This window comes from Penicillium atrosanguineum (genome assembly GCF_028827265.1).
Source record: "Penicillium atrosanguineum strain IBT 20685 chromosome Unknown utg000005l_segment0_segment0, whole genome shotgun sequence".
Classification (NCBI taxonomy): Eukaryota; Fungi; Ascomycota; class Eurotiomycetes; order Eurotiales; family Aspergillaceae; genus Penicillium; species Penicillium atrosanguineum.
Window position 1 is genome coordinate 1,047,512 of NW_026623137.1, and position 25,565 is coordinate 1,073,076.

The 25,565-nt window shown below is 52.9% G+C and overlaps 8 protein-coding genes across 8 annotated transcripts; 4 read left to right on the forward strand and 4 right to left on the reverse strand.

The window, feature by feature from the left end:
- Positions 1 to 504: 504 nt before the first annotated feature.
- N7443_006645 (Gfo/Idh/MocA family protein) lies at positions 505 to 1,642 on the reverse strand (the record flags this gene model as incomplete). Its single annotated transcript, XM_056886701.1, has 2 exons — positions 505 to 1,547; positions 1,606 to 1,642. The coding sequence occupies 2 exons, from the start codon at positions 1,640 to 1,642 to the stop codon at positions 505 to 507; spliced, it is 1,080 nt and encodes a 359-aa protein (XP_056740350.1).
- An 858-nt stretch (positions 1,643 to 2,500) lies between these two features.
- On the reverse strand, positions 2,501 to 4,535 carry N7443_006646 (cyclin family protein; the record flags this gene model as incomplete). The annotated part of the gene is made up of 4 exons (XM_056886702.1): positions 2,501 to 2,743; positions 2,803 to 3,342; positions 3,399 to 4,364; positions 4,524 to 4,535. 4 exons carry the CDS (start codon positions 4,533 to 4,535, stop codon positions 2,501 to 2,503), a joined length of 1,761 nt encoding a protein of 586 aa, XP_056740351.1.
- Positions 4,536 to 7,278: 2,743 nt separating this feature from the next.
- On the forward strand, positions 7,279 to 9,243 carry N7443_006647 (putative C6 finger domain protein; the record flags this gene model as incomplete). The annotated part of the gene is made up of 2 exons (XM_056886703.1): positions 7,279 to 8,007; positions 8,071 to 9,243. The coding sequence occupies 2 exons, from the start codon at positions 7,279 to 7,281 to the stop codon at positions 9,241 to 9,243; spliced, it is 1,902 nt and encodes a 633-aa protein (XP_056740352.1).
- A 1,071-nt stretch (positions 9,244 to 10,314) lies between these two features.
- Positions 10,315 to 12,102, forward strand: N7443_006648 (putative DNA-directed RNA polymerase III RPC4; the record flags this gene model as incomplete). The annotated part of the gene is made up of 1 exon (XM_056886704.1): positions 10,315 to 12,102. The coding sequence occupies one exon, from the start codon at positions 10,315 to 10,317 to the stop codon at positions 12,100 to 12,102; it is 1,788 nt and encodes a 595-aa protein (XP_056740353.1).
- Positions 12,103 to 14,013: 1,911 nt separating this feature from the next.
- N7443_006649 (uncharacterized protein) lies at positions 14,014 to 14,316 on the forward strand (the record flags this gene model as incomplete). Its single annotated transcript, XM_056886705.1, has 1 exon — positions 14,014 to 14,316. The coding sequence occupies one exon, from the start codon at positions 14,014 to 14,016 to the stop codon at positions 14,314 to 14,316; it is 303 nt and encodes a 100-aa protein (XP_056740354.1).
- Positions 14,317 to 15,456: 1,140 nt separating this feature from the next.
- N7443_006650 (FluC/FEX family fluoride channel) lies at positions 15,457 to 17,038 on the reverse strand (the record flags this gene model as incomplete). Its single annotated transcript, XM_056886706.1, has 2 exons — positions 15,457 to 15,599; positions 15,940 to 17,038. 2 exons carry the CDS (start codon positions 17,036 to 17,038, stop codon positions 15,457 to 15,459), a joined length of 1,242 nt encoding a protein of 413 aa, XP_056740355.1.
- A 493-nt stretch (positions 17,039 to 17,531) lies between these two features.
- Positions 17,532 to 18,379, forward strand: N7443_006651 (uracil phosphoribosyltransferase; the record flags this gene model as incomplete). Its single annotated transcript, XM_056886707.1, has 3 exons — positions 17,532 to 17,708; positions 17,758 to 17,857; positions 17,943 to 18,379. The coding sequence occupies 3 exons, from the start codon at positions 17,532 to 17,534 to the stop codon at positions 18,377 to 18,379; spliced, it is 714 nt and encodes a 237-aa protein (XP_056740356.1).
- A 1,263-nt stretch (positions 18,380 to 19,642) lies between these two features.
- On the reverse strand, positions 19,643 to 22,074 carry N7443_006652 (C2H2-type zinc finger protein; the record flags this gene model as incomplete). The annotated part of the gene is made up of 3 exons (XM_056886708.1): positions 19,643 to 19,784; positions 19,838 to 21,884; positions 21,939 to 22,074. The coding sequence occupies 3 exons, from the start codon at positions 22,072 to 22,074 to the stop codon at positions 19,643 to 19,645; spliced, it is 2,325 nt and encodes a 774-aa protein (XP_056740357.1).
- Between the last annotated feature and the right edge of the window lie 3,491 nt (positions 22,075 to 25,565).

Sequence of the window (25,565 nt, forward strand, 5' to 3'; positions counted from 1 at the left end):
TAGTATGCCGAAGAGCACTCGTCGCATACTCTGACAAATTGCGATCAAAGGTTGAAAGAATTGAGGTTGAGACATCCTGAATAGTAAAAGTGGCTTGGCCCAGAGATGCGGGTCCAGAGTCATAAGATCATCATCGAACAAGTCCATCAATTCAACCGCGAGCCCGACTCGGTAGGACCTCCACCTACGACCGCTGCGTATAATCGCTAGGAAATTGGGAGGATTGGCAATAGTCGGACGACCTAGTTTGAATGATAACGCCCTCCCTTTCTCCCTTCTCTCTCCCTCATCTTTGATCACCATCGCCATTCGAACCATAATTGAAAGATCAAGCAGGTTGGTATCTGGAAGTCAATTAGATTGCTTGATGTCTTGAAGAAGGTATGAAGAACAAGGATACCAAGATTTTGTATAAGGGATATCCGTAGCGATCACAAGTCAGACGGAATATCAGCTGGACTAGCCAGACTAATACATAGCATCAAACACCAATATGAACCCATCCTATACTCTATCAACAGGATAAACCGTCCCACCCTGCCTCCGAATCTCATCCATCAGCTCCATAACCCTTATAGTCTCAGACCACGGCACCAACGCATTCTCCTTCCTCCCAGCAAGCACATCCAACGCCGTATTATCCGCCTCATAGATGAACCCCCTTCCAACTCTCGGGAAATCAAATGTCTCCCCCTTTACCGGAATCTCCCCATTCTCATCCTTCCTAAACACCGTAAAAGAAACCGGATGCGAAGGCTGAACCCCTTCAAGCTCAACATACCCACCCGTCCCACTAACCCGTCCAAAACAATTCGGATGCCCAGGCCCCATAGTCGTAGACAGCGCAATACCATGTCTACCCGTAGACGGATACTCCAACAAGATACTGGACGTAACCTCCACACCATGGAGATGCGTCTGCGAAGCCTGAACCTTCGGCTTCTCCGAATTCCCAGGCATGCCGGCGTCAAGGGTAAGCATAGCCCACGTAAGCGAGTAGAGCCCAATATCAAGAAGTGAGCCTGCGCCTAGTGCTAGATCCTTATACCGCGACGTAGACGGTAGACTAGGGATATCGACCTCCATTCCAAAATCAATGTACGAGCGGAAAACATCGCCGATAATTTTCTTCTCGAAGAGGAGTTTTCTTAAGTTGTGGACGAGAGGGCGGTGGCGGAGCCACATGGCTTCGTGGACGTAGACGTTTCTATCCGCGGCGGCTTTGAAGACTTCTTTTGCTTCGGCGGCATTTATGGTAAATGATTTCTCACAGAGGACTGGTTTTCCGGCGGCGATGGCATCGAGGCAGTTCCTTTTATGGAAGGCGTGGGGGGTGCCGATGTAGATAATGTCGACGGATGGGTCGTTGTAGACTTCTTCGTAGGAGGCGTAGATGGTGGGTGTGCTGTTTGGGCAGTACTTTGAGACGAAGGATTGGCCTTTTTCGAGGGCCGAAGAGCCGATAGCTTGGATTATGTGCTTTACTGGGGCGTCTGGTCGGTCGAGGACTAGGTCTTCGACGAACCAGGAGGATATCATGCCCGTTGCTGCGGGGGTGGGGGGGTTAGGGCTTGTTGTTTCATGCCCGGGGGGAAGGTGACTTACCAACGATACCCCAGCGGATTGTAGGTACTTCTGCCATGGTTGTGGACTAGATGATTTCAAGGATAAGTATTGATAGGTTTGTGCAAGTAGGGACGATTGAGAAGCTTATGTAGAGAGGTCTTGTCCGGAATTTAAATTCCAGGATGTCGGGAACTTGGTTCCAGCGGGGAGTATGGGGATTTTTGACAGCCGATCCGGGGAAGGCCAATGCGGTATTGAGCTAAACCGTAGAGCTGGAGGTTGCAGTGATGTCATCAGGGTTTATAGCAGCTGTTTTTCGAAGAATTCATACACTTTGGAATTGGTTTAGCGTGTTGAGTACGATCTATTAGGTCAGGGAAAAGTGCTGCCATAACTCTTGATTCCCTAAAACTATTACTTATGCAATATCGTTTAGCAATAAGAATCGCTAGGAATAGATGCATGTGTACTCGGTCAAGGGATCGTATGTGGCATACGATGTGCAAGAAAACAGGTCAGAAAGGACCGTCATTAGGGCTGCCCCCGTGGAAGTCGAGCCGAAAATCAAATGCGCAAGTGCTCATCGCAGAAAAAGTATGTATCGTCATGGGGGTAAAATGGAAAAGAAGAAAGAGGAATTAATGACGCCAAGAAAAAGCATACCCCATGCGCGTAACGCCTGCCGACCGTTGAAATCCTCGCATCCGGAACATGGCGTCTAGTCATCCCGATATCGTGAGGAGTGTAAGGCAGAAAGAAAAAAAAGAAAAAAGGAAAAAAAAAGAAGCGCCTGTTGATACCCAGTTTCCGCATTCGCTCCGAAGCCGTCCGTACCCAGAAAGCAAATGATGAATTGAAAAATGAAACGAGGTAAAGAGCGTGGTTGGTCATGCATGAGCCATCATCGTGGCTGGCTCAGTTGGATGGAAAGAATTCAGTAGTTGGCAAAACCCTCGAGACGATCAACGTCCTTGAGGGATACCATAGGAAGAAGCTTAAAGCCTCTCTTCATCTCGGCTTCAACGTAAAGAGAAGCGCGCTTAAAGCGGCGATCAGAGTACTTTTCGAAGATCGCTTGGTGGTGACGCTGAGGGTCTTCACAGCACTCCATCATCGTGGTCATCACAGGAATAAGCTGTTCATAGAGGTAACCACTGTAGAAAGCGTGTGCGGGTGTCTATCATAAGGAGCAAAGGTTAGCACAAGGAGAAGCAATGGCAAGAGGAAGAAGCGTACCCAGTATCCTTTGCCCAGGACTTGTCGAGCCAGGCAGTGAGCCCCGGCAGAGGCAAAGCTGGGAGGGGTGGAAACAAAGCGCTCATCCATGATGGTGAGCTCCAGGAAGTACTTGGCCACTGTGCGGGTCTCAAGATCGTAGTCGTCAGCCTTGCTGATACGGCGAAGGAAGCTCATGGGACCGGGCCAGCCAAGGTCAAAGTTAAGGATTGTGAGCATGAAGCGCTCAGCCTTCAGGATCTCGTCAACAGTGTAGCCACCGTCAACCATATAGACGATCTCCTGGACAGAGGGGGCGGTGATCTCTTCATACTTGGCGGCGATGAAGATGGCTGTGGCACCAACCAGCTGGAGCTTACCAAGAGATACAATCTTGCGAGAGAGGAATCGGTCGATGTAGTTCACACAGAGGAAGAGAGTCTCGGGCAGCAAGGCAAAGCGGAAGTGCACCTGGACAAGCCAGTCCATGAGGACGGAGCGCATACTCCACTGAATCTCGGCCTGGTTTGTCATGTAGTCGGCAGTGGGAAGCATGGAGATCTATGTGGGTTGAATTAGCAACATGTACGTTCATGTCAAACATGGAAATGACTTACTTCCTTAGTCCGCAAGTGGAGGAAGATCTCGCTGCTGTACTCCGCAACCATACTGGAGTCATAGAAGTCTTCCAGGATATCTTCCTCTGTGCGGGCGGATTCGACCATCTCCTTTGCGCGCAGCATCTCACGCTTGGTGATTGCCGTGATCTTAGGGTAAATTATGGTGGTTGAGCCGCCAGTGGTGTTCTCGGTGCGCGAGTGGAAAGCAGGTGCATGGTCCTCCTCTGCATCCTCCCACTCCTCCACTTCAACTTCAGGCTCCGGAGTGACCTCTGCAACGTTCTTTAGATCAATCTTGACCTCATCCTTCAAGTCTTCCTTGGACTCCTCCGTATCGGAGATGGTGGTATCTGAGTAGATCGGAGAGGTACGACCCTGATCGAGATACGCTTCGCGAGCGGCTTCCTCCTTGAGGTTCTGTTCCTCCATCCATGCAACTTTATCGGCGTCGATTTGTGTTGGGGCAGTTTCAGTTCGTGCAAGATCGCGTCTCCATTCTTCGTAAATGTTTTCCTTGGATGATTCCTTGACGGTGGCAGTTTCTTTGGTTGTTGGTTTTTCGACAACGGGTTCGAGTTGATCACGAAAGATGACATTGTTGCGCTTATTGTTACTCTTCACTGTCGGTTGAGCCTTTCCAGCAGGATTGGACGGCTTCGCAGTCACAGTATTCAGAACCCCTTTCAGACCGGACATTGACATAGGACGTTGGGCAGGCTGGGAGAGGACAGGCTTGACGTCCTGCTTCGTGGCAGGCTTGCCCAGAGCCAAGTCATCACGGCTAGCACGGTTCACGTCCTTGGTGTTACTCACGTCACCAAAGGCGCGACGAGCACCATTCTTCGCGCTTAAGGCCATGGCGCTCAACGCCGGAGTGGACTTGTTGCGCTGGTGAATGGTCTTGCCGGCCTGGAAGGTGGTAGGCGGCATGTTCTCATCCCCGCGGACGCGAATACGCTGTGGCTATAGACAAGTCAGCGTTGGAACGGAACAATGGTTGCTTGCCTGCGACAACGTGAAGTATGTCGAGTCCAGGCACATGTACACCAAACACGACACAAGGGGAGAAGCAATTCAAGTTGAGGAAACCAAAGTAGTCGCGCAAGACAGAGTAACACGTACCTTCGCATCCATAATGGCGAGTTGCAGAGTGTTGTCGAGTTGTAGATGAGAAGAAGAAAGAGAGGAATTGTTTACGTTTTGCTCGTTGAGGATGAGCAAGGTGCGAGTGGGCCCCTGGCGTCTGATTGGACCACTGGGGCAAAACAAACAGTCGAATGCCGCAGGCCTCACCTTGGAACGCTGTAATCGTGTTACAAGGGTCGCCCGGGGAATCACCACGGTGGAGCTTGCTGTCACACTCGCACAACACGCAATCGAAATGGTGTACAAACCACTCATTCAAAGTAATATAGCGTTGAGATGTTCGTTCGAGCCTTTTCTGAATGAATCGCTTCCGCCTAGCCCGATGAAGCCTCTGCAGATCATGAAGAGTTCAGTACCATCTTACTGTACCGTTACCACAATACGCTAGGGGCTCAACCTTTGCACTGTTTGACAGTCTTATGTCAGCATTCCGGCGGTCCTAGAAACAGTCTTATCGGCTTATCTATGACGTTATCATCTTATCGTCACGTCTCCCTCCACCGGCGGATTTAAGCAATTTGGTGCACCACAGCCCCGCCATTTCGTTCTGATTTGCAAAAATCTGTCCTGGACAACTTGATCACCTCACGAAAGAATCCCGATCAGAAAGAAGCCAAAATCTCGATCGGTGTAGGCGCAATCGCCACTTTCACTAGAAAGTGGTCCCGGACGCGCTAGCACGCGGACCCACGTGACCCACACCGCCAGCACCGGATCGAGCGGTAAACGTTTGGCAGCTTTTGATCAGCCGAAGCGCATCCGAACTCGCCCATCATTGCGACCAGTTGGGCATCGCTTTACCCGCTCCGAGGGCGCCGTGCGGGGGTCTCGCACAATCTAGTTTGGGGACCCTGACTGGCTATCGTTGATCCTGTGTAAACTGTCGGTCTGGAGCCCATTTTGTAAACGCACGTTCCCACCGGCAATTCTGGACCATTCAATCCAATAGTCCACGTTCCTGCACCAATTTCGCAGAATGCTCGAGGACCCCCGGGTACTCGGTGGTCTGCAAGGTTCCAACTGAAATTCCATGTAACGGGAATCCCTTTTTTGCACCTACGTAGTTCCCGAGAGGAGGGGTAAACTCAGCCCGCAGATCATGCGAAACACGCCGTGACGACGGTCATGCGATGATCGCACTGGCTCTCTATTCATAGTTTTGTTTCGAGGATGTTCGTGATGGTGTTCGGGTCTTTGCGCGACATCTGCTGCTGCTCCTGGCTCCATTCCGTCTTCTAGATGTCCTCTACGTCCTGCATCTGCACCCCGCGATTGTCCTCCATCGCATCTGCTACGGCACGAGGCTTGTCGCAGATTCTAGACTCTCTTCTCGGGCGCCTTGGATCTACCATGCGACAAGGATAGGCGGAGTCGCATGCGTGCTGTCCACCGTCGCCAATGTGCGACAACCATTTCTCATCAGCGCGAGGTCCGTAAAAAGCCATAGTAGTAGTTCGAGAAGGGATATCACGTAGTTCATTCCATTGCTGTTCGTCTTTGGTCCCAATGTCCACCGGAGTCATTCGAGGGGGAGGCGACAAAGTACCTGCTGTGCGCTGCTCAACAGATGCTGTTGTCCACCCCCCTAAATATACAAAGTAGCGCATACATCGTATCGCAGACTATTTCGAGTCTATTTTCCATCAATACTGCTCGCTGTGGTTAGACAGAGCGCTTGGCGCAATGGCATTCGGGTTGCGACAGCATTGCGCATTGCGAAATGCCCGGTCCTGGATGATAGAGGTCAGGTTGCCACGGATTTACTTCTAGATGGAATACAAAATAGCTAGGATGAATTTTCAAGCCTGATAGAAGCTTTGCGATGTAAAATGGGAATGTGACGGCTGCTATGGCGGGCGCCGGAAGCGCAAACCGCCATGTCACCGACCCAGGCAGGCCGTTTTCTCGCTTTAGGTGAAACCATCGTACTCACCCACCTCAACCTTCTAACCTTCGCCCATCCAACACTTTCACGACAACTTGCTCTACACAGTCAGGTATGTGTTTCTATTTCTGGTCCTACTTTTCTACCTCCGCCTTCTGCCTTCTGCCTTCTGCCTCATCTCGCCTACTGGAGTCACCGCTGACATAGCCGCTGCGCTTCGTAGACGACAATCCCCTCGCCCACGCCCTCGACCGAACCCATCGATCGTTCCCCGACCTCGTCCTGGACCGCCTGAAGACGTGCGACTCTGGTGAAATCGGTCTGGTCTATGTTAGGTGTGTCTACATTGCTCTCCATCCTCATCCGAGTCTGCTCGTCCTCCCCCCAAGCCCACTCCCAAGGTCGGTCGAACTCGGCTAGCAAACGTCTATCCACCTATAATCTAGCGTCATCCATCATCCTCTTTGTGAATTCGAGTATCTGGGATCGCATTGTGCTGACACTGGTGGTGGGTTCCCTCTTAGATTGCCGACTCTGCCTCTTCCCGACTTCTCGGTTGCGACAAGCAGATTCCCCTCCCACCCCCATCGAAAAGCCCTGCGTCCAACACACTTCGACATCAACAACCTCGGTGGTGGTCCATCCACCATCAACCAACCTCGAATCCTATAACTGTGGTAGGTTTGATGGATTCCTCCCTCCCCCTTACCCCTCTACACCTATGTCTCTACCTATACCCGGTCATGGGTCCCGTCGTCCGTTTCCTCTATCACACACGAACAGTGGGTTGATGCAGTTATCGGAACAGCAAGCAGAGGATTCTATCCCATTCTGGAACTGCCCGCCATGCAAGCAATCCAGCATGAAGGGCCCTCTGCCCTGGTAGACCACCCGGTTCTAGCAGACGTCTCCCGAGACATGTCGCTTAAGAGCCCGGTCCCCAAGAACGTCGCCTTCGAGCTTCTCTTGGACGAGAACTCCAAAGTTCGAGCTCGTATCCCAATGCGCGTTCAAATATACCCCCACGATACAACGGATTCGATTGTCACCACAGTCAAAAATTTCTATGGCATCTACGACGGCACTGCCAGTGGGGTGAGCTTCGAGGACGAACATGGAACAACCCTCATCGCAAGGTACGAGAACTTGAAAAATAACATGACTGTATACGTACGAGTCATTCCCATTCAACCATTTGGGGATTCTTTCTACGGCGGCTTTCCTGCCGAGCGCAAGCGCCCAAGCCTAGGTGAGCCCTTCCAGATGGTTGATGGCATGGCGCCAGTCATGGATCAGCCATCTCGCCCATCTTCACGGCTCGCACGCAAGCGCAGCACCTCGCCATCGAACAGGAGTCTGCGCAGTGCTTCTCAACACAAGCAGGCTTCTCGTAGCGGCATCAAAAGCCGGGGCTCAAGTATCCACGGCGGCTATCCCGATGAGGACCCCGGGTTGAGCGACACTGATTCAACCTATACTCGCAAATCGCGAGGCGATACATTCGCAAGCTCTGAAATAAGCATGGAAAATATACTGCAAGATGGTCGTCGGAAACGACCCAAGTTTGACAGCTCGGTAAGTGTGATGCTGTGCGCTCGAGTTTTTTTCTTCCTCGTCTAATCCTTTTTTTTCTTGTAGGAACTTCCTCTCTTCGTCCCTCCTCAAGTCCCCCTCACTATCTCAACCTCTTCCATCTCTCCTCAACGTCGCTCCATCGGTCAGGAAGGTGCTGGCTCACCTTTTGCTCGTCCTACCCATCGCCCTTATAACTATCAGCAAGCGCTGCCGTCGCCACAAAGCTACGGCCACAGCGAATACGGAATTCAATCAGGGCGCAATACAGTGTATGCGACACCCATGGTCCCTGATCATGCGCACCGCATACCCTATAGCAATTCGGCACCGCGAGTGAGTGGTCCTGGCATCCTGCCTACCCCCGACCCCACTATCGCAAGCTGCATCTCCGATGAAGACGTCGCAATGCAGTTGATTCGCCTCGGCGATGCGTCCAATTTCTCCCATGGTCGCACGTCAGCCTCAACACTTGATGATGCTTTCAGCGGCGCCGCCGATGCCGCCTCTTCTACTGGCGCTACCAGTGACGGAGAAGACTTCAGCGAAGATGAGGATGACTTGCCAGCTCGTCGCAGACTTGACTCAAGTCCAATGCTTCCTCCAGGTGCTATCAAGCGCCACCACAAACGTTTGGACGACATCCTCCCCAGTGCCGACAGCAGTGACCACAGCTCCGACGGCGTTGAGGACGGCATTAAGAGCGAGGGTGAGGAAGACATCTTGTACAAGGAGTTCGCTCCCAAGTCCAAGAAGCCTAGGAACCGCCCCAACTCCGCTAAGGCTCGTAGCCAAAAGCCTATGGTCAAGCAAAGCAAGACCAAGACCACCTCTATGCCGCGCAAGCCCTCCGACAAGCCCGGCCTCGTCGGGCCCATGCCCCCTCTCAGCCCTAGCTCATCTCGCAAGGTCTCTAACGGCTCCGTCAACTTCCAGCACCAGCTTGGCGCCGACGAGGAAGACCTCTCCACCAAGCCCCGCTGCCAACGCTGCCGCAAGAGTAAGAAGGGCTGTGATCGCCAACGTCCCTGCGGGCGCTGCAAGGACGCCGGAATCGGAATCGAAGGATGCCTCAGTGAAGACGAGGGCAATGGTCGCAAGGGCCGGTATGGGCGCCACATGGGCGTCCCTGTGAAGAAGGACGACGGATCAGAGGAAAGCTATGAGCTACCCCCGATGCCAGGAACACCCATGACGGTCGCAGACATCGCAGACAAGAACAAGAAGCGGAAACGCTAGTCCATTGTCCTATAGGTTCCCGTCACGAGTCTACCTCCCTCCCATCATGCCGTCCTGATCCTCTCTCCCATTGATCCTGATCCCTCATCGTCACCACCAATCCTATCTCTCTCTCTCTCTCTGGCTTTTAACATCCTGACCCCGGTGGGACGTGACACTCCTTTTATCCTACTTATTCCACATTCCCTTTTCCCCCACGATTTTACAAAGTCCAGCGGGTTGATTGTTTTGTGTTCTCTTCGGCGTCCGTTGCGGATTTAAATCTTCTGTCAACATCCATTCACTCTTTCAGACTCAATTCTACTGGTTCCCTGTTCATCTTGCTATTGTCGGATTTTGTGGTGGAGTGCCCAGGTGGTGGGTGGTTCATGGTTCACATCTATCGAGGGTTGGCTCTGCCTTGTAAGGAGATATATATCTGGGAAGGCAGAGTTGTGAGGTCGACATTGGTGTATAAGATGCTATGGTTTTGTTTCTGTTTCAGATGAGTAGTTTGGGAATTGAACTTTTTCGTCTATTTCTATGCTTTCCAGCTGTCAATGGATGATAGTTGTGACCGATGATAGTCAACTCCAGATCTGTACGTGCTTAGTCACATCCTCGTAGAGTGGGGCTAACTCGATCCGGAATGGAGATTATGAGCTAGAGTGGTGGTGGTGTCGTGAATCTCGGAGGCACAATCATGCAGAAACAGCCCTGGAATCGCACTAAGAATACCTCAAGGCTTGTCTAGTTCGAAGTCCGACATTCAGGACTTCCAGACGTAATTTCTCATGGAGGGAAAGCTGTTCGATCTCCAAAAAGGCATGTGACTCAAAGCCTTGGAGGCGGCAATTAATGGCAGAAAAGGCCCCGCGGCATTTTTGAGCATCCAATACTGCAACTTTTTTGCCCGCATGAACTGACATTTCTCGAGCACTCTACCACCCTATATTCTTCTATTTGCTGAGATCCAAGCTCTCCAAATCACTCAACAACCCGGTACCAGCCAATGCGCTAGGGAATTCCTTACTTCACCTCATATTCGACTAGCAGGACGCCAACGGCGTCTTGCCCGCACATCTCCTCACCATGCCGCCCAAAGCTGGCACCAGACGACCAGCAGCACGACGCCCCGAAGGCTCAGAGTCAACCTCCACACCCGGAACCGGCGCAGAATCCAGTCAGAATGCGCCCGAGCGCGGCGCATCTGCATCTGCATCTGCGAGCGCAACGCCCGGTCCTTCCAGACCCGTGCAACGACTGCAGTCACTGAAGACAAGAGGCGGCTCAGGAAGCATTGCGCCAAAGGCCCGACCACCGTCCGCGCTCGGCGGCGAACCGGCAAAACCAACACTCAAATATAAGCCTCGGAATGTCGGGCGCCGAAGCAAGGAAGAGCGTGAGGCTATTGAGAAACTCGAGGCTGAGCGGCACAATGAGCGTCTAAAAGAGCAAGCTGCGATCCAGCGCGGAAGGGGTGGTGGTCGTGGTGGACGTGGAAACTTCCGAGGCCGGGGCGGGCCGGCTGGTATGGCTGCGAGTGGACTTTTTGGGTCCGGGATGGGCGGTGCTCATCGGGGCCGGGGCGGTGGGAGTGGTGGTGGTGGCGGCGGTGGATATGGAGGAGGTGGTAGGGATCGCACGCGCTCTGTGCTTAGTGGTGCTGCGGGACAGGCTGCCTTTGATGATGATTCGGACGACGATGACTCGAGAGGCAGGCTTGATATCAACTATATCAATGAGTTGGACGATGATGATGATTATGAGAATCTGCCTCAGGATGTCAAGGGCAAGTTACCTTATCGGCCTAAGCGCGATGGGCTGTTGCCTTTCCGTGTGCACCGCATTGAACATGAGGAGCGTGTTGTTAGTGTGAATATGGAGTCTAGCTCGAGTCGGTCTGCGGAACTACGCAAGAAGGCCGAGGCGGAGAAGGCTACTGAGCAGGGCGAGACGACTCCCGTGGAAGAGGAGTTTGAGGACGAGCCGCGTGTTAAGGATGAGCCCGTTGACGACAACGATGCTCCTATGGCCGATGCTCTACCTCATGAGGACGATGGCTTCTTGCCTACACAGAATGTCCGCGTGCGTCGGAAGGTGCCTCCTTCTCCCCAGAAACCGAAGCCCAGACGAACCGACCCGATTTCACTGGAACCCGAGCAAGTCGTACGTGACCCGCGGGAGTTGCTGCGCACTAAGGAAGAGATTGATGAATACGACCGACACCTGGAGGATCTGGACCATGTGCGGAACCTTTTGTTCTACGAGCCGCCAGAGAAGCCTGATACTCCGACTGAGACTACAACCGCCGAGACACAGACGGCCGAAGCCGAAGGCGAGAGCGCAACCGCGACACAAGACGAAAACGCAGAAGACGAGAAAGAAGACGAAGAAGACAAACTTACCAACCCGAAACTCCTCGGCCAGCTCTTCCTGATGCAATTCCCTCCCATGACTCCCAACCTGGCGGTCCCCGGTTCCCTCACATCCGCCCCCGCCCACACTCCCGCCCCCGCACCGACTGCCCCAGGAGAAGTCAAGACCGAAGACGACGTGCAGGTCGTTGATGCCGACGCGCCAAGCATCGAGACACCCGCGGTGATCACCGCCGGCATGGACTGGGCCCTCCCCGCCGGCCGAGCAGGCAAGCTGAACGTTCACAAGTCCGGCCGAGTCACAATGGACTGGGGCGGCATCAGCTTTGAACTGGACCGCGCCGCAGCGGTGGACTTTGTGCAGGAGGCGCTGATCGTGTCTTCGCCTGAACCCGATGTGCCGGGGGCGCCGCCCAAGGACGAGTCTGAGCAGCGGGCCTGGTCGATGGGACAGCTCAGTGGGAAGTTTACGGTGATGCCGAACTGGGACCAGATACTTTGATTGTGGAATGTTGGCGCTTGGGTGCATAGAGTACATTTCTTAGCTTGGAGGGATGGCATGTTAGAAGAGTCACTTTCAATGGGGACAAGAATATCAATTGATCCAATCCCACTTCGCTATGACATTCTTCCTTGTATTGAGTGCCTGTCACTTCCCAATATGATTGTCCAGGCTCCCCCGTAAAGTCTCTGGTCGCTTAACCACGGTTCCGCAAATAAGCTTTTATAGGCTCTCTTTATTGGCTGGGCCGCCCACATGCCCCACATATTCCTTCTTTTAAGTAATTTTTCCATATACAATTCACACTCCCAAGTCGCGAATGCAACTGTGAGAACAAGTATGCCCAGATCAAGTGCCGCGAGGTAAACAAAATATCCCAGGCCCATGACATAACAGGGGTGACGACATAACAGGGAATGACAACAGATCCCCAAATAGAAACCCACTCCCAGAAGAGGCGACCAGAAGGGAGTCCGCCAAGTGACGGCACGATACTCCCAAATCTGCCCATGCCCAAACATTCTTCGCCGCCCATTTGCCACATGTTTTCATAATGCAGCAGTCCTGTTCGAACTCGGTATAGTCTCATATATACTACCCCTAGTCAGCAGTAGCGGTAGCGTGAGCGTGAGCGTGGGCGTGGGCAATGGCGATAGCGACAATCGCAAAAAGGCCAATGTCCGGCGCCGACACCGAAGCGGGTCCCCGTGATCCAAGCCGACCAGGCAATCCCACTTCCAATTCCGTTGATCTGCATAACCCAGACACACCTCGCCAACCGAACCACCCGGTGCTTACACCTATCATCCGCTCACCGGCTCAGGTATGGGATGATCTACAAGTAGCTTCCCACGCGGTCAGCCATCAGCTCCGGATTATTTTTGGAAACTCAGGTATGCGGGACGCGGGTTCGGTGCAGCCGATCGGCGCAGGTGCCGCGTTGGCTGCGCCCCTACCCTCTAGCCTGGCTGTGAAGGCACTATAGAGACAACCCCGGGGGCACGGGGTACTGCCTTACATGGAGAGCATACAATACAGCAGGGAGTCAGGGACGTGAAATTGGACGTTTACTCGACCCACTGTTCCAGGGGTCTATTTCAGCAAAGACCCATGACGATCGAGGAGATGGTGGGTCGCAGAACCAAGGCAGAGTGATTTTCAGATTCAGATTCAGATTCAGAATCCGGGACAGGGGGACGGAAACCAGGAAATTCAGATGAGAATTGAGAGTGTGCTAAAACAGGGCCGGAAGGCGGAAGGGGGCGAATAGCTTCCTGGAGAGCTAGAGGTGCGGGTGCTAGTGCTAGTGCTAGCCACGGAGTAGCCAGGCCAAGGACTGAGAGCAAGGGAAGGAGAGCACGGGACATGGGCCAACCAGAGCCCCCGGTTTACAGTGGCAGTGGGGTCCACGTCCCTGACGGGCGACCCGTGGTTTCAATCCAATCATTTCGGGCCTTCATTTTCTCGAGCCCTTTTTTTTTTTTTCCCTCTTTTCTCTTTTGGCTCTTTTGGCTCTTTTCCCTTTTCTCATCTTCTTCTGTATACTCCTGCATTCCGCGGTCCTGTCTGCTGACTCGTCGCTACTATTTGGAGTTTCGCGTTGAGGCTCCCGGCGGTACTACATTTCCGGCCCCCTATTCAACCCCCAAGCCCGTCTATCCCGCCCCCTCGAACTCCAATTCTCGATCGACGATACTCTCGCTGTGTCCGCCCCCGTCACATATACCGTGTGTCGGAGGATTGAATCAAAAGGGACCCCCCTCCCCCACCTCACCACCCCGACTGAGATCTCCTGTTGCCTCGCCAACTTGAATCCCGTCACCGCGACCCGCCTTGGCGTTGCTTGTTTCTCGCGCGAGTTATTGCACACCCCGCCACCGCAAATTCCATCCAGAAGAATTCAAAATCACCATGAGGCCAGCATATCTCCTCGCGGCCCTCGCGCCGGTTGCCCTCGCCGGCCAAGCACATCCCCGCGACTTCTCTCCGGACCTCGACCTGCACCTGGCGCGTAACCCCGTCGCTTTAATACCGGAACACATTATCGCGCGCGAACCATTCCCGGTGGTGGAATCCGGGCATAATAGATCGACCCAGCACTCGGCGCGAAACGTTCTGCAAGCGCGCAGTGAGGGTTCGCTGGGCCAGACTCCGTGGATCGGAATGGCTATCGGGCTGACCTGTACCGCCGCAGCGGCGGTGATGCTGGGTTAGCTGGCGACTACCTTTTTCTCTCTTTCTTCCTTCTTCGATCCGACTCTGACACGATACGTGACGCGCCCTCCGACCTTTTATCATCTTTAATTTGCTTCTACCTCACCTCACCTCACCTCACCTTCACCTTCACCTTCACCTTCATCCTCAACACTTACCTTTACTTTCAACTTTCAACTTCCAACTTTCAACTTCCAACTTTCAACTTCCAACTTTCAACTTTCAACCTCCATCTTGACCATTTTGGCGAACATTTCGACCTTTCTTTCAGCGAACATTTTTTTTTTTTCTTTTCTTTTCTACCTTTGCATCCATGTCTGCGGGCATGGGAATTCTTTGAGCCACCGTTGCATTCCCTTGTGGGAGTATAGAGTTGCATGTTGTACATGATACCTTTTGTCTGTGTGAATACATACCGGGACCAGCCCGGTTGGGAATTACTTAAATGCCTGTGTATATAGTCGAATGCATGGCACCCTTCTTTGACTCGTGTTTGCTGCTTACACTATGGTGGGACGTTTGCGTAGACCAAGGTTCACCGATACTTGACGAGTCACTTTGTTGTTTGTCATGACCTCGAGAACCTATTCTATTACTGCCTCAAACGTAGTTCTCTTCCCGTTAGTATTCTGTTACCCTAGCACTTACTGAACTGGAGTACACTCCACAACTCCAGGTGTTGAGCCCAGAAACCGCCCCCAACTCCCGACTCCGCAGCTCCCCCACTCCGATCTGACATCCCTACACCTCTATTTCCCATTTCCGTTCTCGCTACATCGAACCCGTCTAGACGCATCTATTTGGTGTCAAGCATGTCTTCGAATACCGAGCCTCTTTCAGACTACCCACCCTACACTCCCATGTCCTCCCTCGGCCGCGAACTGGGCATTACATTCGCCTTTATCGGCGCGTGTTTAATCACTATAGCTATTTATTCGGTTTTCTGGAGAGGTATGTCTATATTCACTACATAAATTGAGTCTTACCTACTTTTGGTCGATCTACATGCCATAGCAGTTGACTCTCAGTCGTCATCATTTACTTCTATGTATACCCACAAAAAGCAAGGGCCGGAACTAACATATGCAAAGCCCAACAACGTCGCAACGCCGATGAAGATCTTGCTCGCCGGCGCGTGTTTCATAGTCGCCTTGCGCCGGATGATTTACCACTTGGGACGACAGCGAGTGTTACGACTGGGAATTCGGATCGGGGACGGGTGCGCGAGAAGATGTTGAATGGGCTGCTCTTGCCGGAGGAGAGGTTGGAGGGAAGTCGGGGGCCTGCTGGGATGGCGGAGCTTTTGTGATTTCGTTTTGTGATTTCGCTCATAGTCGGTTCTACTATATGATGGTGTTTCTTGGTGTCTAGTCGGATTATATGGCGTTCAACGAGCATTCAACGGTTATACCCCATTGTTCCCGGGGTCATGCAGTATCCATTATCCATGATACAATGAAGGGTATCGAAATCAACTACAGATAGGGTCTACAAACCCTCTTGTCCACAACAACGAGCCCATAATTACAACCAACAACCCAAGCCCACAGCCCACACTTCCCACCCCATAAATATAAGCATGCCTCCTCTTCCCCAACCCATTCAGCTCCGTAACCCACGTACTGACAGTCGTTATACTCCCACAAAACCCATCCATAACCCCCTGCAAAACCTGACACCCAGCCAACGACCCAGCCCCAGCCCCAAGCCCACCAACATGCTGCAAATCAAAACACATCCCCTCAACCGCCGTCCCAAACATATTGACCACAAAAGTCCCCAACGGAAACGCAGCAATTCTCGCATTAAGCATCAACGAAACATAAAACCGAAGCAAACACCCCAAAGGCGCAAACACAAGGGCGAAAACCACACGTCCTCGCCAAACCTCCGTCTCCTCATGACGATCAGGCGGCCAAATCGCCAAAAACACAGCTCCAAGCCAACACCCCCATCCAAGAACCACGACCCCACGATCAAGAACCCGTCTCGTCAGCACAAAGGGCACAATAGGCGTAAAACGTTCCAAGGCAAGCGCAAGATGCGCACCGAAGATCAGCGCCGATAAACTCAACGACACCGTAACGAGTATCACAGCAAGCAGCGCCATAAAACTATACCCTCCATTCCTAGACGCAATATCCGCACCCGAAGGGAGACTCGGGTCTGGGAGCGCATTCGCCAAGGCAAGGAAGACGTCCCGAATGAACGAGGAAAAGGAAGTAAAGCACCCGCAGAACCCGGTCGTTAGCCCGATATAGAGCGGGATGGTCTTCTTAACGGCTTTGTGTTTCTTGATGTGTTCGGGGTCGGAGCTTGGGGATGGAGGGCTGGACGTTCCCCATTCTTCGCGAAAGAGGTTCTTGTCTTCGGATAGGAAGCCCATTATGAGGCTTCCGGAGACATTGGCCCAGAGCACGCCTGTTGTGATGGGCGCGCCGGTGTAGAATGTTAGGGATTGCAGGCCTAGGCGGGCGAGGGTGCCGAGGATGGAGAAGAATATTAAGTAGGAGGTTGTGTAGAGGTGGAGGAGCGGTTTGGGGATTCGGTCATGGTGAGGTGTTGTTGGCGCGTCGGTATCGGCAGGGGTGGTTTGCCATTGGGAGCGTTGGCGGGGGGTTGGTTCCACGGGTTGAGGGGCGGTGGTCTCGCTTAGAGGTGATTGTGTGCGTTTTTCAGGGTCTAGGGCGTTGAGGGACGCGGAGGTGCTGGATGTAGGCATGGTGAGGGCGCCGGGAGGCGAAGATGTTGGAGTCCGAGTCGGAGTTCAGAAGTGGGTTTGCGGTGGAGCTGATAAGAGCTCCGTGGTATCAAGCTTGCTGATAGTGGGTTGGGACATCTAGTTGGTGTTTCGCCGGGTCTATGAGTCCTGGACTAGATGTCACTACAGGTTGTCCTCTCAAGGGAGATTTATGGGTTGGTGTTGGAAATGTCGAGTCATTCCGTGGTTTGAGCTCCGTCATTTTTAACAAGGAGCTCCTGGGTTGAGGATCTAGGGCCCATGACGACAGCTCGACTACGGAGCAGAGAAGTTAAGAACTAAAACATAGAAATAGCCTAGGATCAAGAAACCAGACGTTAAGATTGAATTCAGACAGGGAAGGTGATAAGCAGTGCAGCTCAACGAAGTGCAGCACTGATAAAGACCCCCTCCTTCACGTATACTTTCCCCTCATCCTCAACCCAAACCCCAACCCCAACTCCAACCTGCCAATATGCCTCTCCCTTCAAACGTCCATGTCTCTTCCCACCCATGTCTCCAGACTAAGCTATCCCAGTTACGCTCACAAAGCACCAGCCCCCGCGAGACAAGAGACCTAGTCAACGAGATAGCCTCCATCCTAGGCGTCGAGGCCTTCGCCAGCGGCCTAAAGCTGAAGTCAACAGGCAAAGTACAACGCCTCCACCACCACCAAACCCGCACAACTAAGAAACAAGCAGGACAGAACCCCCCTCGGCGTGGAATATGAAACCCAAGGCATCGACCCCGCGGACCTAGCTCTAGTCCCAATCCTCCGCTCCGGCCTAGGGATGGTCGAAGGTCCGTATACAATTCCATCCCCCCCCCCCAACCCCCATATTACAATCCATACCCAAATGCAAACCCAACTAACCCAAACCCCCAGCCTTAAACTCCCTCCTCCCCACCGCCGTCCCAATCTACCACCTAGGCCTCTTCCGCGACAAAATGACCCTCCAGCCAGTCGAATACTACAACAACCTCCCCTTTCACCGATCCGATCTCTCGCCCGCCAGCCCAGCCTCCCTAGACCCATCCATTAATACCGCTGCCGCCTCGCTAGCCGTCCTACTAGATCCCATTATCGCGACGGGAGCGACTGCCGAAGCGGCAATCCATCTGCTGAAGGATTGGGGGGTGAAAAGGGTGATTATGCTGAGTGTGCTTGTGTCGGAGGAGGGGGTGAAGCGTGCGGCGGGGGTGTGGGAGGAGGGTGTTGAGTTTTGGGTCGGGGGTGTGGATGCGTCGTGTAATGAGAAGGGAATGATTGTTCCCGGGGTTGGGGATATTGGAGATCGGTTGTTTGTTGCTGTTGGGAAGTAGGGTGATGTCTAAGTGGATATGATCTTCTTTGGGGAATTTTACTAGAGTGTGGGCTTTGGTGTGAACGTTTCGTATCTATATGTCCTGTGTCTTGCTTTACGGTATGGTAGATCGATTCCGAGTGTATAGAGCGTTCTATATCAATCTGGACCCTTCTTTCTCTAACACAAGTGAGGACTTTTGAGGTCCTGCGTTCTGGGTGTTCTCTTTACTCGTGAAATCTACTAGATCTCATATAACTCCGGCAAAGGGCGGGGGGTTGAGAGGCTTTTGATGGTGTGACATCGTTGGCGTTAGGGCGCTTCTTACTTGGGGTGGTTGGGAGTCATACAGGGATGGCTACTGACAAGCTCTTTGTTTTATTGGTGATGTACTGTAGGTTTCTAATGAATTGTACCTCGTCTTGGAAGTCGGAATTCCCACGTTGTGGCTTGTATCCGAATCTTGCGAGGTAATTTGATAGAGCAAACAAGTACGTAGGCAGCACGTTTGTGCAGCTCAAGTTCTGAGAGCTTCAGGTCAAGATGCTATGTTGAAGAGTATCCACCCTAATTAATGCAAATGCCTACGTATGGAAAAAGTCCCCGTCATAATGTTGTATTCATCGATTACGTATAGTACATGGAAATAAAGACATAAAACATGTGCAAAAAGAAGCAAAACGCAAGCAATGCAGAGCGGAGAACCAAACCAAACCAAACCATAAATCACGCGTGGACGGGGAAAAGCAAAAACATGCAATTAACGTCAGATACAGCGACCCAGAAAGGCCCAGGTCACAAGAAACAGACTTGATCGAAGATCAAATATGGCGACGCGCGCAAACCAAAATAACAAATGGCAGAAAAGTCAAGAGGTATCAAGAGATCAAGATCAAGCAAAAAGGACTGGGGGCACGATTAGGGGTTAAAGGTGAGACTTTCAAAAGAAAGCAAAAACAAAAAAAAAAAAAAAAAAAACTCCATCGAGTGCGGAACACACAGGACCAGCCGGGTGTCGAGGGAAAGCAGTAACAGAGATGAACACCACACCAGACTCCCTGGTGCAAGAAAGCAGAGGGGAAGATGCAACCCAAAATCAAATCAAAAAGAAACTCAGGAATCACCTATGAGGCATTACCGGCAAAGTATTTCCCAAATATCCAAGAACACCTGCCTTGCCCACCGGTGATATCCATTCCTGATTTCCCGTGTCCCAATGAAAGCGTCCAAAAACGAGAGTAAGAAAGCCCGAAATATTTTTTTTAAAGATAGTTGTGAAGGATTAGTATGCGGTGCCGACGCTGGCGAGCGACTTAGTTGGCACTGCGTGGATCGGCTGGTCCTTTGCGACGCGCAAAGAATCTTCGTAGCCGACCAGGGCCTGGGAGTGGAGCTTGAATGATTCGCCCATCAACTTGGTGATTCTATTGGCAGTTAGTATGTGATGATAACAGAGGAATAGAGAATGAGGACTTACCCCCAGACAACCACGCCGTCAAGGATGTTACCCCAAACACGGGCGACGGTGGAGCTGAGTTTGCCAAAAGCGTCGATGGCATCGTCGTCAAACAGATTCCGAACCTTGTTGTAGATGGCCAACTCAGCCTCAGTCGCCGGCTCCTCGTCATGTTCCAGGCGGTAGAGCCAGAGACTCAGGATGACCATCAGGTCCAGGCCGCAGAGAGGGTGCTCGACACTCCAGTTGGTGGCGGAGGTCTTGGCAACCCAGTTGATGCCTTGAATTGCCGCGATCTCGATGCATTCGAAGCACTGCTGCACGACCTTGTTCATCTCCTGACCACGCTTGACCTTCTCGCGGGCGACGGTCATGGCAGCAGCAACCTCGTACGAGGAGTGGTAGCGCATGGCTTCCTGGATGGACTTGAGGTCAACTTCCAGGCGAGCGCGAGTGTTGCGGTAGACGGCCATAGAGTTGAAAATGAGGGGGTGGCCCTTCTGAGGGGTGCTGAGCGGGACCACGATGGTTTCGGACTCGCAAACCTCGAGGGAGCTCTCCCAGGTCTCAAGGGCTAGGCGGAGTTTGTACTCGGTGACGACATCTTGTAAAGCCTCGAAGCTGCGCTTGTGGTTCCAGACTTGAAGGAAGAGGGCATTGATGAGAACGCGCGTAGCAAAGGCGCTGTAGCGGGTCTGCTCGCCCTGGAACAGGAAGTCGTGAGCCTCGCGAACGGTGAGAGAGTTGGCACCAATGCTGCGGTGCCAAGTATCGTCATCGGACGCATCAAGGTTCCAGAGAGACTCGGAAGACGGCAGTTCGAGGGTATCGAACTCGTCGAAGCTCATGGCAGGAGTGTGGTTGAAAGTCAATGTCAGCATACCAAAGAAGATATACACCGCGAAGTATGTACGGCGGCATGATTCATCCTCAATCCACTCCTCCCGAGAGGGCTTGGTACCCTGGCGAGCCTCGGTGCGGACCTTGAGCTGATAGCGATTACCGGCGACCATGTTGGCCAGCAGACTCTTGATGGAGCAAGTCCACTCGAGACCCTTGGGATCACCGCTCCAGCTTTCGAAGACCATGTTCAGCAAGCTGCTCTGCATCAACCACAAGGGGCATTTGCGAGAATCGAAGTTGTCCTTGTGTTGGAGGAACTGGTTGACCAAGACTTTGGAGCCCACGTGAAGCATGAACGAGTTATCGCGCTCAAAGGTGTATAGAGCACCGATAGACAGAACTGCAAGCAGTAGAGGGGGCGAGACAGTGGCAGGGTTAAAAGACTGCTGATGAAGGAACGGCAAGTGAGGATGGTACAGGTTGAAGTACGTGGACAAATACCGGTTCAAAGAAACAGTGGCCGGGAGCTGGAAGGTCTCGGGTAGGGCACCCAGGGTGTCGGCACCCTGGATGCGCTCGACAACCAAGTTGCGCTCCATCTCGTCCGCAATTTGAGGGGCCTTGGGAAGAGTCAATGCCTGGCTCGGTCCGGGAGACCGGCGGTAGGTAACGGGGCTAACGGGGCCGGTCATGGACGGGTACGGGGAGAGCGCATTTGGGGTAGAGTTGCCAGACATGGACAGGGAATTGGACAAGAGGTCACCGATAGGGCCGTGACGGTCGACAAACGTGGGCATCGAGCCGTGATCCGCGGGGGAGGCAAGCGTATCCCAAGGCATCTGGGGAAGGGTGGCATTGCCGGACAGATAGGGCTCGAAAGAGCCACGGCCCGGGGACAACGATTCGGATCGCTCGGAGACCTGGCCAGTCGCCACTGCTGCAGCCTTATGTTGGAAATCTGTCATCAACATGGCTGCAGTTTCAAGGTCGACCATACCATCACTGCTTGCCTCGATCTGCTCCAGCGTCGCCGGATCGATAGTGATCGAGGGCTTGGAAGGACCGGATGAGGCTTTTTGAACCCCTCCACCACGTCTGCGTCCCTCTGCAACCAGGGGAATTCCGCCATCCTTGGCGTGCACAGTTCGGTCATGGCGCAGGAGAAGGTCGCGACGAACAAAGGTACTCCGGCATTTTAAACATTTGAAGGGTCGCTCTTTTGTGTCTAAATTGGGTGTCAGTTGGGTCAGTTCATTCATCCACGGAACGAAAAACTTACGGGAACGTTCGTGTCTGCTGCGGTGTTCGCTTCGGCTGAAAGCGCGATTGCAAAACTGGCACTTGTATTTCTTCTCGGGGGCGGACGTCTTTTTGGCCGGCGAGTTGCTGGCCGTCCCGGGAGCCGAGGGAGCCATGTGTGTGATATGAGGCCGAGTCGACTTTAAATGGTAGCCGGCTGTGGTATGGTTCCCTGAGTGAGCTCGCACCGGTTCTGTAGGCGTGTCGAAGACAGGAGTTCGTTGGGATGTCTGATCATTCCTGGGGATGGAAATAAGTGCAAAGTGGGAGTCCAGCCACAGGCGGACGGATATGAAATCAAAAAGGAACGCTCAAGAAAAGAAAGGCGGGATGAGCGTTAAGCACCGCGGAGAGAGGGGAAATTGTTGAAAGTGGGAGGGGGGGGGGAGGGGGGGGGGGAAGATGAGGAGAAAAGAGGAATTTAGGAAGTGCCTTTTGGGGGGGGGGGGGGGGGTGCGCGAGTCTTAGAGGGGGGGTGGGAGGGGAGGCTAGGGAGGGGGTGAAAGACAAGGAAGGACGTGGGCCCAAGCATCGCTTACTACGCGTGTGTCGCGCAGAGGGGCGAAAGCGGGACTCACACGTCCTGCAAAAGCGGTGATTGCTGCTGATTGCTGGTGTTTGGCAGTGCACCTACCAAGTCCAGTCCGGCCACGCACTTCCAGTTCCTACCACCACACCCGTTCAACTGGCGACGCTGCCCCCCTTTACCGTACAGAATCGACGTGTCGTAATATTCAATCCGATCGTGCCCACATGGCCGCTACTTTCACACTGTGGTCTAGAATTTTTTTTAGATACATAGATATCTCCATAATGATACTCGATATGGAGTACTACTTGAATGCTTATTTGTCTTCACGAATACATGGAGGGGTCAACTTGATCACCTCGATCCTACAAAAAAGCAATCCATCCAAAATTGAAAATTGAAAATTCGAAATAATCAAAAAAGGGACGGTCAAAGTGGGAAATAACACCGCTGTCTGCTGCGAGGGCACAGTGGGCCAGACAAAGGTGGCCCCTCGCTCAGGGCTTGATGGGTCGGAGGGGCGCCCTTTGTTTATCGCAGGGGAAAATGTGTGGCTGGCATGTGAGGCGAGTTAGTGCCTCGATCGTGGCACTCCGACAGCGACTCTTCGCTAGCGTAGGGTATCTTCTTCATACCTGGGTCCTGCCCCGGAATCGTGAGAACTAGTCTGGACTCTCTTGTCTTCGATCTATACATATCTGTATCTGTATCTCGTATCTTATCATGTCATTGTAACCATGGTTCACGCATACGCTACCCCTCAGTACCAAAACCCCCTCTCTGCGATCGGCACATCATCATAGACTTGACGGTCGGGTTGATCGGGCCATCGTTACACAGTTCCGAGCAAGACATCGGGCAATAGCCTGGGCTGAGAATGAGACAGGGATGCGTGCAATTTCCCTAGCATTCTGATCGATCACTAGTGAGCATATAGTGTGTCGAATGTATAGGACACTCAATACTCCGTGCGCGAAAATGGAAATGGAAATGCAAAATAAAATAATGTACCAGTCTGCCCGATCGGTCTTGCCATGAATCGCCAGGGCGCCGTCGCTGTTAATTGCATGTGGTGTAGTCGATCAATCCACAGTCTCCTCTAAATAGGGTCGAATTAGGGATCCGGCCGTCTGACGCGCCACAGCTGCCCGTCGTCTCAGTCCCCCCTGAGTGACAGATCACTATCCGGTCCATCCCACCTTGACCGGTCTGGCATCTCGTCTCGGGCGCCCCGCTCTGTGGCGGTTCAACTGTGAACTGGGTCTGATTATCCCCGAGTCAAGGATGCGTACGACAGTTCATGTCTGTGCTACGGGCCCTTGAGACATCAGCTGCCGGGCTGCAGGGCGATCTGCGCGAATCGGGGGTTTGGGGGGTACTATAACATCATCTGATTTACTCCTGCTATTTTGGGGAAAGACTCATGCGCTCCCAAAGCCGAGCATAAAATCGAGCCTGTACAAAGTACGCAGTACGGAGACGACTAACTTCCAAGGTTGGTACCTTGGTACAAAGGGTGTCATTAGGGATCCACTAAGATCCAGTATCGATCGCGTAGACTACGAATGAGATGTCCTTCACACCGTATCTTGAATTCCCGGCTCCCCTCCGTGGGGCAGCTGCATCATTGGAGCCCGAAGATCCGCGAGGGACGCGGAGGGACCGACGCGGTTACTTGGGAAACGCGTCTACTCAGTGGAAGACACGGCACATAGAAGAAGATCTCTCTCGGGGGAAGCTATGTATGGATGATTGATTGTTCCTCACATTGATATGTAGTACTTTTGTCAACCTTGCGATCTTATCCCGGAATATCTAAACGCAACCCCCTTGGATCGATCCCCGAAGGCTAACCTTGGGGATGGGTCGCGGAACTCCCGGGTGATCATCGAAAGCCTCAACGAGCCTTCCTCTCGCGTCTACGATTAGCCCACTAGCTAAGCGGTGAGCCGGGGAGCTCTGCACTTTCCAGAGGCATCGAGGAAAAAGCCTTGATTCGACCAGGGTTGAAATCATCTACGATCCACTTCCCGATGCAGCGGACCGTCCCCCGTTCAACGTTCTCGACCCGAGCAGGAACAGGCTCTCATGACGACACGGCTGCATGATAGAGCGGTGACCAGACCGCCTTGCTTCGACTTCATCTTGGCCCACTCATTCCCTATCCCTTCGAACTGGGGGAGCCCAAACCCAAGCCTCATTCCATTCCAGAGCGGTCAGAAGTGAACTCCGAACTTACAAAGAGGAGTCCAATAATGGATCTGCGAAAGGGATCAAAATTCGGCCCATATACGAATCATACCTTGAACGGCTTGCTAGTTTTACTCCACTTAGCACGCCAGTGTACCGTTGCAAGCATTCAGGAACCTCTTCCCCGGCGCCGGCCCCTGAACTAGAGGCCACCAGCAGCACAGGGCTTGACCCATCGTCCCGACAACTTCCAGGCCGTCTCCGCCCGCGGCGCCAGGTCGGTCTGGAATTTTTTCTTCTATCTAGCCCAGATGTCGGTGAGGCCTATATCTATGACCTACTCATCTTCACCGCTCATGCATATGGCGGCCCGGGATATCACTCCCAATGCCCCCCCCACTGTACTTTTGTCACTGACGTGCCATGTTTGAGACGTCCATACATAAAGAAAAGAGACCCATTGTGCGCGCTATCTCAATACACTTTCGCTAAAGACTGGGGCGTCGAGACCCCCCAAACTTCCCAGTGCCCTGGGAAAGCAAGACCTCCGATGGAGCAGCTCCACCAGGAACGAGAAGCTCCGTCCCAAGCCCAAGCCAGGTGGGTTTCTCTACTCGATAAGCGTAATCCGCCTGCCTACTTGGTCCAACGCGTACAGTGGAAGGAATTAATACTTTTATCAAATTCGACGATCCATCCGTCCCGCCCAGGCCAGGCCCTGGATTTCGGCCGACGCCCTCAATCCAAAGAAATCACAGCCCACACCCCCTTCCCCTTCTGAAATTGAACTGTGCTAAACAGATATCCACGCGGTGGCAAACACGGCTGGACTCCATAGACCGCGCAAACCATTGAAGTGAGTACTCCGTCCTGTCTACGATCGTCACC